General features: G+C 45.5%; 2 protein-coding genes across 2 annotated transcripts in view; both read left to right on the top strand.

Annotated features, from left to right (window-relative positions):
- COL22A1 (collagen type XXII alpha 1 chain) overlaps positions 1 to 2,349 on the top strand; it is a 223,894-nt gene extending 221,545 nt beyond the window's left edge. The window contains exons 63-65 of the mRNA XM_068396530.1: positions 511 to 693; positions 1,061 to 1,138; positions 2,029 to 2,349. Coding sequence (XP_068252631.1) covers positions 511 to 693; positions 1,061 to 1,138; positions 2,029 to 2,216 — 449 coding nt within the window. The 3' untranslated portion in view covers positions 2,217 to 2,349. The remainder of the gene's footprint in view (positions 1 to 510; positions 694 to 1,060; positions 1,139 to 2,028) is intronic.
- An 8,585-nt stretch (positions 2,350 to 10,934) lies between these two features.
- LOC137661617 (leucine-rich repeat-containing protein 30-like) lies at positions 10,935 to 11,735 on the top strand. Its single transcript, XM_068397222.1, has one exon. It carries the CDS (start codon positions 10,935 to 10,937, stop codon positions 11,733 to 11,735), a length of 801 nt encoding a protein of 266 aa, XP_068253323.1.
- The last annotated feature ends 986 nt before the right edge of the window (positions 11,736 to 12,721 follow it).

Genomic DNA, 12,721 nt, shown 5'->3' with positions numbered 1-12,721 from the left:
TGCCTTATTTACAGTTTCTGAATTCACAGCCAGAGATGGGTACGGTTGCCTTAACTCCACATATGTAACAGCCCAGAACAAGGGAAGTAAGCTTTCTCCCTACAGAGCAGCCATGTAGCATCTCGCTCTGTGCAGCAGAGTGGAAATATCTTCTTTTCTGAGCAGCAATGATTGCAGTTTGACAGACATCCACCAGCTACACAGCTAAAGGAAAGGACATTTCAGATCCTTGGTGGACAGGGAGCAGAGGATGAAAAAAGAGTTTAGGATTAAGTATGAAATTTAGGAGAAGTTTAAAGCTACTGAGAGATGAGATTCAAGTAATTTAGAGAGGGTCAGGGAGTCACTGTCATGGCTTATGGGGAAGGATTGCGTGGGGACAACAAATGAGTGGCTCTGAAAAATTGATTTGTGTCAATACTTGGACTTTACTGGGCCACTGGTTCTGGCTCTCCATGTCTTGGAGCACTGACCTTCTAGTCTAACAAACCCATTTCCCTCTCTTCACAGCAAAGTTAGCCTATCTGCTGGCTCAGATACAGCCTGCACATGTGAAAGCATCCCATGGCAGACCAGGACCTCCTGGTCCCCCTGGGAAGGAAGGACTCCCAGGAAGAACTGGTCCTCCAGGAGACCCTGGCCGGCCTGGACAGACTGGGTCTGAAGGGCCACCTGGACCGATTGGCCCCAAAGGTGAGTGAAACTTGGTATGTTTGGTAAATCTAGTAAAGGGATGTGTCCAGCACACTTTGGTGTCCACCTCTCCTGTTAGTAGCATCTAAGTGGTCCTCAAAACACACGTGTTAGAAGCAGCCTCAGTCTGTTGAACCACAGGTGGTGAATGTGACCATCAATTGCTGGTGTGATCCACCTCTGTCCAGAATTGGAGTGGGGTGAGTCTTCATTCCTACTTAACATCTCATCTCAGAGGATTGGCCACAATTAGGAAGTATTTTTAGCAAATATATTGGCTTCGGCGTGGATGGAAGATATATAGTAGCATTCTTCAGTTCTGTAGATGATGCTCATCAGTTCATTATTTTTCTTTCCCTCTCTATAGGAGAAAGAGGAGCAAAGGGTGAGAAAGGAGATGCTGGCATTGGCCAACGAGGGGAAATAGGCCCTCCAGGAATTCCAGGTATGTTTATTCAGAACACCCCACAAAACACATCATTCAGAAACGCTAGAAGGACATGGATCTCTGCCATATTAGTTAGATGATCAGGATAACACAAATACAGCATACACAATTTCTGTAGAAAGTGGCCCAAAGTGAAGAAATGTATCACTAGCGTCATATCTGGCCACCTTTTTTTCCTCAGCCTGATTGACAGGTGTAATGATCCATCTCAGTAAAAGCTAGGTTAACTGATCTTTGGGATGAATCCAAAATAAAGCTTAAATTACTAGATACACAGTGAAGTGTCTTATCTGCCCTTGCCACAATCTTGTGACCAAATTGAACGCAGAGATCCAGGTAGATTCAGATGTTGTAAAAGGTCATATCCAACACCTGTGCCTCAGGCATACAGCTCGTGCTCTACCTTTGCTGACAAAGAAGCAGCAAACATATTTTGTTTCTAATTTGAAATTAGGAACCATTGATCAGTTTTGCCTTCACCCTGCTTTGTTGGGGAAGGAAACTATGGGAAGCCTTCATAACTCCATGGGCTGCATTTGGCATACTGGCCCTGCATTGCCTTAAAATAACAATGGACCTGCTATGCTTCATACAAATGAGTTATCTCCCAAAGTTGGCTCTTGCCTCAAGCTTTCCCATCCTCACCTCCTTCCTGTGAGGACTATATGTCATTAGCTGGCTCATGCAGCTGCACAACTTCAGCGTGGTGATAAAGGAAGAGTAGTCATAGCAGAGTTGTACAGCCCAAGGATGCCATCGGGGTGGAAATCTTTCATTCAGAAGAGCCACACTTGTCACATCCTTGTAGATACATGCCATGTAGATACACTGCTAAGTACTGCACCCTGGGGGTGTCACTCACCAAGGGCATTTTGTTTTTACTTTAGGCCTCCCAGGGGAGCCTGGCTATGCCAAAGATGGGATGCCAGGACCACCCGGCCCTCAAGGCGAAGCTGGGGTGCCTGGTCTCATGGGTCCACAGGGACCTCCAGGAGCCAACGGACAGTGTGATCCCACTCAGTGTGCTTACTATGCAAGCCTGGCTGCCAGACCTGCCAATGTCAAAGGGCCCTAGCATGCAGGGAGTATTTCCAGACTTGTTTTTAAAACTTGAATTCATCATGCCTGCTAAGAGCTCTCAGATGTCTTCAACTGTGTTTCTTTCACAGGAGGCCTTCTAAAGCCAACAAATACTGCCGGTCGGTCAGATTATTTTTATGAATTATTATTATTATTATTATTATTATCATCTTTGATGTGATATGTGAATTTGTTTTTGTTTTCTCTAACATCAGGGCATATTAAAACATTAAAAATATTTTTTTTTCTCTTTTGAAGAGCATATAATATCAATGCATTGTGTAGCTGTTTATGCAAAACCATTCCGATGCCAAAATCTTTGTCTGTTATTTGGTTCATTCTTTCTAAAGCTTTACCCCTCACCCTAGAAGTTGAAATCAAATCCTGCACTGTGCAGCCTGGGGCATTAACTGTGAGACACAGGCTGACCACAGGATTGTTGGTGCTATCTGCCATCCATTTGGAAGGGAGGAAGGCAAAGCCATGCCAAAGCTGGGGAAGAGGTCTCCAGTACATTCAGCTCACAATGGACAGACAGTATGAACAGCCAATGTGTGTTTCCCGTAAGATTACTGTTAAATTTAATGTTCTTCTGCCCATAAGTGATTTTGTATGCTATAGGAGCTACTTTTTATGGGACCATGTCAGATCTCACAGTAAGGCCTGAAGAAACTGCAGAGATGATCTAAACCTTGCCACTGCTCCCTGTGCAAGAACCTCAGTACTCAGAGGGTTTGGTCCTACCAGATGGAGCTTAGCTTCCTTCTGTCAAGAAGATGTCTCTGCAAAAAGATGTCCTCTGTCAGCTCAGGGCTGCCAAATCCCCGTTTCATTGTCAGCACACACACAGCTCCCTACCACTGCTTCAAACAAAAATCAGCCAAAGCAGCACAGAAAGTGACCTGGCATTAAAAAACTCAGGAAGCTGAGTGTGACCCAACTGCACCGTTTTGGATGATCCACTATGACAATAACTTGGCACGGTCGTATTTTAGAGGGTAGGTGAGTAGTTGCAGGCTGGTCTAGGAGGAGGTTGATCTCTAATGAAAGGGTCAGAGCAAAGAGGTGTTGAGAAACCTGGGGGAATTGTGTTTGAGGGTGAAAGCAAGAAGTCAGACACTGGCCCTTTTCTCCTTCAGCTAATTATCAAAATCAACCTGAGAATGCAAAGAGAGAGTAAAGACAAGACCTTCACAATAGGTCATTTGTGAGTTTAACCCTCTGACCAAGACAATCCCACAAAGGTGAGGATCTGAGAGGTGGTCAGGCCTCAGACATATGTACCAGCCAGCAAAGCAGCTGCGTTTTTGAAACTCTTCTGCACAAAGCAGTTTGTATCGAGAGATCAGAGTAATGAACCTGACACAGGCACTAAGTGCTGAATGTGTTTGGAAATCTCATCAGGTCTTTTGGAGATGGAAACAAGGCACCCTGCCCTGCTGGCATGTTCACCATATGGCATGGTGCTTCAAAGCTGGCTAAGCCAAGCAGAAGTCACAGCTGTCTATAACCACCCCAGAATCAGACCCTGAAGGCTAAAGCCCAGAGCTAACCATTTGCCAGCTTTGGAGCCTTTTTCTCACCCAGTAGCAGATAAAATTTGCCTCTGCTTTACTGAAAAATGAAATAAAATAACATGTTCACATGGCAGGGTTAAACAAAGTCTTTACTGTGTAGCTCTCAGTGGTGCTACTTTTGCTATTTCCTATGCAAATAAACTCTTTGATTTGTTTTTACTGTGTTTCTTGCTATGGAAAGACCAATCAAAGTGAAAACATCATGAAGTGAAAAGCTTACTGCTTTTAAGTAACTCTCAATGGTATATCTGTTACTGTACTGCATCTTAGGTCAGCTTGCTATATTTCAGCACTCAGCAGGCATGTTGATCACATTGCATTTAACAGCACCATTTTTCCTAGTCCAGACTGACTGAGATTTCGTCCCTCCAGTGGTGAGGTAGAACAGGTTTCCTAAGCAAGAGATACCTCCCAACATGGCACGAGCCATCATTTTGAAGAAATGCGATGGCAATGAACAGGTTTTACGAAGGTCAGTCATGTTAACTGGGCCATATTAATGTGTCATTTAATTCTTGTCATGACAGCGACTGCTCAACCTCAGTAGATTACCTCTCATCACGTGAGATGTCTTTCACCCCTGTGAGATAGTGCAGTGGTATCTAGTTGAAGGAGGTCTAGGGGTTTTTTGGATGATGTCTGTTGGAGCCATTGCCGAGAGTCTGTGGAACATGAAGGACACACCTGTATCTTTAATAGATCTGCATGGGTTAGGCACAGACTACGGATCTGCAACTTCTCCACCCGTAAAAGGGGACGCAGCCTAATTCCATTTGCTCCAGCATATTCCCTATCATATGGTTGTCTGTTCAGTCTGTTCCTGGAGACACCCCAGACTGTCTCTGTGCCCTGAATTTAGTGGGTGCCATTCTCCTACTTTTTCTTAAATCTTGTTTTCTCTCCAGCCAGTTAGATGGCATTTACCAAGCGACTATCTGTCGCTAGAGAGAGGAGTGCGAGACACGCTGCACACCCAGATCAAGACTTGTGGTTTTAGCCACCTGGTTTCTATGGGTATAGTCATCAAAGGGAGGTTTCTATAGCTGCCAGCTCTTACAGAAGCAAGCACTATGTGACTGTGCCTAAAAAGCCACCTGCAATAAAATGTAAGAAAGGAGTGTGTTTTTGCAGGATTTCTGCCCTGCGAGCTCCAACACCAGAATCACAGAATCATAGAATGGTTTGGGTTGGAAGGGACCTTAAAGATCATCTAGTTCCAACCCCCCTCCCACAGGCAAGGAGACCTTCCACTAGACCAGGTTGCTCCAAGCCCCATCCAACCTGTCCTTGAACACTGCCAGGGAGGGGGCAGCCACAGCTTCTTTGCAGCAGAAGCTGCAACAGTTTTTGCCTCAGTCTGTTCGTGCATATTTTGCAGCCTTTGGAAAGGTGGCCTGAGATGACTTTCCAAAGTAGGTCTGCCATCTGGACAGATGGTAAACCTACAAGTACAGCCCTGGGCATGGTCAGAAGCTGCCCTCCAGAAAATGCACATGCCTCTGCCTGAGCAGGTGACGGTGTGTGCTGGAAGGTGACAAGCAGACTTGTATTGTCTGTCAGCATCTTGCAAAGTGACCATGCAGGCAGGAGGTGGAAGGTAAGGCAGAGACAGTGCTGACGGCCTCTCCCCAACCTCTTTTGAATAAGGGAGTGCTGTGGCTTTTGCATGTCAGTGTTCCTGTCTCTGCAACAAAGCGCTTGGTCCATCACCATAAGGACTGTTCAACGCGTCTGAGGTTTAAACTCAGGAATACACTGACATTTTTGTCGGATTTCTATTTGGCTGGTTCTGTGGTAAGAGAGAGTATACTGTTAAAATTGCATTAGAGAGTCAGACAATGTATTATTTACATATTAGAAAGGTGTTAATGACACATGGGTTTTATGACATCACTGTGGGTTGTGTTTTTTTTAAATCAAATGCGTAAATTATTGCAGTTATAGCAAACAGACCATTATTCCAGTAAAATTTTTGCCTGTCAAATAAATAAATTAAAAAAACAAAACCAAACAAAACAACAGGATCATTTGGAGAAAATGTTTTTGTGTGTTAAATTATTTAACAATTCATACTTGTTTTCTAAGCTATTTTGAATTAGCTGGTTCTTTGAAGCCGTAGCAGGGAACGCATTATTTTTTCTTTACCACTTGTGAGTGGCTCTTCTCTGTACAGTCTTCTGATGCTGTTTTCCTGAGCTGTCCTTTTACCACCTCTTGTTACTATAGGATAACTAAACTGTGTAAAAGGCTGAACTCTGTTCTACATGTTTATTTGGATATGTGTCATCAAAGCAAGACTGCTCTGTTCAGGACTAAACTAAATGTGTGGGTTTTTTTCTGGAGAAAAAATAAAAATGCTGTAGCAGCTAAGCCCAGGCTCTGTGCTCTGACCACAAAACTGGCTGGGAGACGAGCATAGCTTTTATATTCTGGGCAATTTAAAAAAAAAAAAAAATTATTTAAAAAAATAATAAAACAGACTTTACTGATGACTCAGTCTTTTAATGTGGAAACTGGCCAGGCTCTGCCCTGCTTTAGATTGCATTTTGGCAGCTTCTGGAGCAGGACTTGCTGCCTAGTCATGGCTGGCTATCACCATCCAACAATGTCCTGGGTGCCAGAGACACTGACAGGGGACTGGCAGATATGATGTAGGACCTAGGGGAGTCTTCCCGGATCTGCAGTGGGTGACCCTAAGGGATATTATATAGGATGCCAAATGATGTAAGATGCTTATGTCTAGGTACCTGAATCCCATGCTCAGTCTCTCACAGTGGGATGCAGAGTCAGGCCACGGCATCTGCACTTTGGTGGCTCCAATATGAGATGTGGAGCCTGGAAAGTGATTTGGCTCATCCTAAAGTAGTCAGCTGAAGCAGTCTGGATTGTGTTGCCTACATCAGCTAGGTCTTCATGGAAAAAAAAGATCTTCTGGTAGTTGTCTTTGTCTTCCACCATTACTGACTCACTTTCCCACTGAGTTGGTGTGGGGATATAAGTGTTACAGATGATGAGATGTTGGGTGCTATGTGACTAGCAGCCAGAAAACTCAAAGGTAGAGGGACAAGGTTATGGCATGAACCTGTACTGTTCTTGTGCCAGGGAATAACAGGAAAATTTTCTTAAAATGACTGCACTAACTCAACAGTATCTACACAGGCTGAAAAAAATACACTACCATGTCTTTCATCCACCATGAGCTGGGGTCCAGTGCTGCTGAGGGTTAAGGTTGCTGCTCCATGGCATGGGGAGGAAGAGCAGCAGAAGGACAGAGCCAGCCTGGGGGTGAAGGCAGGCTCTGGCCCCGATCTGCAGCTCTGCATAGGGGTGAGCATCCATCAGAGCTCACGAGGAGTCCTTCTTGCTACTGCCTCTGCAGAGCCATTGCTGCTGGGGGAAGAGCCTCTGCATCAGCCAACCAGTTGCTTCCTACGTCCCAATTTCAGCAGCTCTGTGAGGTCCTTAAGGTAACAAGGGCCCATCAGAGTCTGAACTTTTCAACACCTTTGTAAATGGTGAAGTTGAATTAAGAAAAGAAAGCCTGCTTAGCTTCATCAATCTGGATTAAACCTGGAAATCACAAACATAGATTTTTGTCTTCTGACTGGTGAAATGGGAACAACTCATTAGAAAAGCATGAAGACATGATGAACAGGAGACTGGTTTTCAGAATTGCTTTACAAAGCAGATTTTCTCTGTAAGGGCTAACTTCCTAATACCTTGCATACCTTGCATAGCTTGACTCAAGTATATTGATGCTGGCAATATTCTTGTTGGAGTTTGTCTGAACTGAGAATGAGAATATCCTTCTGGATCTCTAGGGGGATCCTGTGTTGAAAATATGGGCTCGCTCTTGTTATTTTACATTTTGGATCATGAACCTTACGTAGAAATCACAAGGGAACAACCTGACAGGGCGACATTAATCATACTCTGACATTCCCAATGAGCCAGCGACCAGCATCAGGAAGAAGGATGTCCTGCAAGATGGAACAGAAAAGAACCTGCCACTTTGGTAAAGAAAAACCCAGAGTCAAACTCCAGGTGTGAAAAAGTTCGAGAGAACAGCACCCAACATCACAAAAAGCTCTCTCTGATCACAGCTTTGGCTCTGCATGACATGCTGTCTGAAAGACTTGGGTTTTAATTTGAAGAGAGAAGCATGTTTAAGCAGAAGGCAGCACACATGGCAATTCAGTTTATTTCACAGGACAGACGTATTTGACAATGTGTTCTTAGAAACACATTTTTCCCCTTAGTAATGTGGAGGATGGCTTTCGTCCAAGTCTGAAATGACTCTCATTGCAATAACTTCTTCAGCACTTTCTTGGTGGGAGCTGAGTTTAACTTTGAGTCCTATTTTTATGGTTGATTATGAGGTCTGTCATTTGTAAGTCAGTGAAAGTCTCACTTTTCCTTGGCTGCTGTATTAATCTCTGACATACACATATTTCCAAGTCATTGTAGCCATTCTTACTTATGAACAACTATTAGACTTTCTCGAGTTCTGAATCTTTTTCACCAAAAATGTCCACCCTAGCTAGCATAGCCTTCATATCCCTTTGACGTTAATGGTGACCCTAAAGAACAGGAGTAACCACTTCTAGTGTTCCCAGGATCTGTTCACACCATTGCATACTCAGCTGTGATAGCCCTAGCTCAATAGCTTGTGCAGTCCCTGTCAGGAAGCCCAGTGGGCCTGTCTCCAGCCACCAGCATCCCAGGAGCTTATAATGCCAAAGCAGTCTCACAACACTTCTGGATACTAGGCAAGTGATATAGTTTTCTGTTACAGATGCTGAAAAGGAAACTGGAGGAAAATCAGGGCTTGATTTCAATAGGGTTGTGGCATTTCACTCTGAATAGAAGTCAAGGGTAACAACTGGTATGTAATAGACCTGAGAATCTGTATTTCAGGGTGAAACCCAATTGAAAAACAGCAGACACGAAAGTGTAAGTTCAGATGCTGACAATCCTCTTGTCAGCATGGTCTAGACAGAGGTCTTCCAGGACTCGCCACGCATTTGTGCAGTCACATATGTCCCTGGCAGTGGAACACAGGCTCCCTGCAAACTCAGCACTATCCTGGCCTAAGCAGGTTAGAACTGAGCAGGGTGGGAAAGCAAAGCTGATGTGTCCCCCCTTCACAAGAACTGACCTGCTAGATCTGCTTAGACCATACTTCTAACACATTGTCTTCTACCTTTAGTAGCATGTGGGATGCTGTGGAGATCTCTCTCCTTGAAAAGCATTTGAAATCAAATCAAGATCAATATCCTTATCAATGATGTGTACAAGGGGATCAAGTGCACCCTCAGTAAATTTGGAGATGACACCAAATTGGGTGAGAGTGTTGATCTGCTGGAGGGTAGGAAGGCTCTGCAGAGGTGTCTCGACAGGCTGGGTCGATGGGCCAAGGCCAACTGTATGAAGTTCAACAAGGCCAAGTGTCAGGTCCTGCACTTGGGGCACAACAACCCCATGCAACACTACAGGCTTGGGGAAGAGTGGCTGGAAAACTGCCTGACGGAAAAGGACCTGGGGGTGTTGATCGATGGCTGGCTGAGTATGAGACAGCAGTGTGCTCAGGTGGCCAAGAAGGCCAACAGTATCCTGGCTTGTATCAGCAATAGTGTGGCCAGCAGGACTAGGGAAGTGATCGTCCCCCTGTACTCAGCACTGGTGAGGTCACACCTCAAGTACTGTGTTCAGTTTTGGGCCCCTCACTGAAAGAAAGACATTGAAGCGCTGGAGCGAGTCCAGAGAAGGACAACAAAGCTGGTGAAGGGTCTAGAGCACAAGTCTCATGAGGAGCAGCTGAGGAAGCTGGGGTTGTTTAGAGAAAAGGAGTCTCAGGGGAGATCTTCCCAGTCTCTACAACTACCTGAAAGGAGGGTGTAGCTAGGTGGGTGTAGGTCTCTTCTCCCAAGTAACAAATGACAGGACAAGATGAAATGGCTTCCAGTTGCGCCAGGGGAGGTTTAGATTGGATATTAGGAAAAATTTCTTCACTGACAGGGTTATGGAAAATTGGAACAGGCTGCTCAGGGCAGTGGTGGAGTCACCATCCCTGAAGGTATTTAAAAAACTAGTAGATGTGGTGCTTAGTGACATGGTTTAGTGATGGACTTGGCAGTGTTAGGTTAAAATGTTTGAACTCGATGATCTTAAAGGTCCTTTCCAACCAAAACAATTCTGTGATTCTGTGAAATAGTTGTCCTAAGCATTTGTCAGCTGAAAGCCTTAAGGATTAGGGGATGAATTAAAAGAGGTGGGCTCTCTCAGCCTGAGGCTTCAAACCCACGATTTTTTCCTTCCAGGAAAATGCCCTGCTCTGTACATCTCACGCTGTGCTGTGTGGCTTGGGATAAACCTGGCATTTTTCATCTCTCCTACAAACGCTATGCCAGTGAGGACTAAAAATTTGCTTTTAAATATGCCAAAGCAAGTGCAGCACAAGAAAGACTGTGTCTTTGTGGTGCAAGAGTTCATATGCTCAGCAGGAGGGAGAAGGAATTCCAGATTTCAAAATTGATTCTTTATTGTGTTTACTGAATGTTAAATGCACAAACCGACCAGAGGGCAGGACCTGTTCACAGTTCCCAGCTCCCAAGCCACCAGCTATGAGTCTGTCGTCTTTTTGTCCCACTTACCATGTGTTTTATCTACCCAGCATTGCTGCTTCCATTGCAATCCCTTGGGACTGACCCATGTGAATTCCTCGACAACGGCACCCTAGGTGCTCCCAGGAGAGAGCTACACACAAACAAAGATTTCAACCAATATCTGCTGAAAAGCACAGGCACAGTGCTGCTGTTTCACTCTCAACACCGACAGGTATTTGCCACCAGCTCAGTGGCTGCAACTGTGAGAGGCAACGTCATATCCCAGGAGCTGGGTTTTGTGTACGCTGCAGAGCTGGAAGGGAAACACCTGACCAGGTGACAACGCCAAGTGTTTACTTAGTGGGATGTATCTGAGCAACCCAAATGCTCTGCATGTGTGTTGGTAACGTGCCTGGCAGGGAGGAAAGCTGACGGAGGGCCTTGATCTACCAAGAACCTCAGAGGTTGACTGTGGAGCGTGCAACAAATCATCAGCGACTCAGTTCATCCAGCCACGGTTCTGGTGGGTCAATGGACACAGCTGCCTCCTTTGGGTGTGCCTCTACAGTCCTTGATCCACTCTGGAGGTACCTTACAGAGCACGATCCGAAGTATGAAGGGAAGAAGAAACTCAAGATCTCAGGCAGAGAGCTGGCATCGGTTCCTGCACAGGTCTTTGGCTTGGACCAGCTGCAGGTCCTGGAGATGAGCCCAGAACGAGAGAGTTGCCTGAGGTACCGGATGGAGTTGCTCCCCCCAGAGATCAGCCATCTCAGGAACCTAACCTGCCTCTACGTGGACTCCAACAACTTGAAGAAAATCCCTGCTGAAATTGGCACTTTGAGTCACTTGGAGAGGCTCACTCTGAGCAACAATCGCCTGAGCTCGCTGCCCCCAGAAATGGGGGCTCTTCAAAGGCTGCACAGCCTCCACCTGGCCAACAACAGCCTCACTGAACTGCCTGCACCCCTCTGCCAGCTGAGGAGCCTCACCTTTCTAGATGTGAGTGACAACAAAATACGCACAGTCCCCTCCAGCATTCAGCATCTGGAGAAACTGGAAACGCTGCTATTGCTCTTCAACTCACTGGAGAGCCTGCCCGAGGAGGTCTGTCTTTTAAGGAATCTGCGCACATTTTGGTTGGGAAACAACCATCTACAGTCCCTTCCAGCAAGCTTTGGGGAGCTGGTGAACCTGGACTGGGGATACAATTACTGTTCATGCAACTTTGAGGGGAATCCACTGGAAATTCCTCCCCCTGAAGTCTGCAGCAGAGGCCCTGAAGAGATCAGAGCCTATTTCTTGTCATTTCACAGGACTCAGAGAGACTAGACAACTGGTGTCAGTCCTCTTGAAGTAACTGAGATGGATTTATTCTATGCAAATCAACTGCACAAGCAAAATGTATTCCAGATGGAAAAGTCTGGTGAAGTCACTGTGGAGCTCAAAAGCTTCCTCTCTGCTGATTTCTATGGCAGTCTTTTTTTTGACACTAGTATTGAACGGTGGTGTGTACCTTTCAAAAATTAATTCAGGGACAACTATAATCTTTTTTGTTATTTATAGTTGCATAGACCTATCTCAGGAAATGTTGCAGCCAAAAATCCAGTCTGAGAAAATGAACAACAGCTAGTCTGAGAGGACAGGGTCCCGTAAACAACTGGTGGTATGTAAATAGCAATGATGTGTACTGTTTGTTTGCACACTGGGTTGGTGCTTGAGTCTGGACTTGGAGCAGGTGCAGGCTGAGATTTCTGGAAGTGTTTAAGGCCATACTGTCTTGTGGATTTGGCTTTGCTTCAGGTAGCCCAGAATCTCATTACATCCAGCACACAGGTAGAATCAGCTCAGGCTTCTGTCTGTCTCTGGATAAGAAGCAACCCGTGTCCAGGTCCCACAAGCTACCATGCAAGTGATGTCTCCAATGTTTTGGCAGGACACAGCGTACTACTTACCCTGCTGCTTCTGGAGCGTAGTTTCAGCGCAGGGCTGTCACACTCTCTGGAGGCAGCATGGACCTGAAGTCGATGGGCCAGTCCCTCCAGACCAGAGCTCAGTGATACTGCTCCATGGAGCTTGGTGATGTACAGGGGTAGCCCAGATTTAGAGCACGCAGCACTAGCAAAAGGTTTCCACTTCTACCGAGGCTGGGAAAGTGTTCAGAGATATTAAAATACAAGTATGCAAACTTCCTGCAAGGGAACATTTCTGAGAATCTCTGTTTATAATCATAAAAGGCTTCATCAGTGTCACATTATGGAAATTTGCTGAGACTCCTTTCTGTTTCATTTTGCTCTCGCTTCCCCCTAGCTTCTCAT

The sequence above is a fragment of the Nyctibius grandis genome, chromosome 3, assembly GCF_013368605.1.
Source record: "Nyctibius grandis isolate bNycGra1 chromosome 3, bNycGra1.pri, whole genome shotgun sequence".
In the NCBI taxonomy this organism is placed as follows: Eukaryota; Metazoa; Chordata; class Aves; order Nyctibiiformes; family Nyctibiidae; genus Nyctibius; species Nyctibius grandis.
The sequence above is the reverse complement of the archived record's forward strand: the minus strand, read 5'-3'. Positions and strand labels throughout refer to the sequence as shown.

What these genes read in the sequence shown, in the direction of transcription:
- LOC137661617 (XM_068397222.1), top strand. Translation starts at nt 10,935, where the DNA reads ATGGACACAGCTGCCTCCTTTGGGTGTGCCTCTACAGTCCTTGATCCA.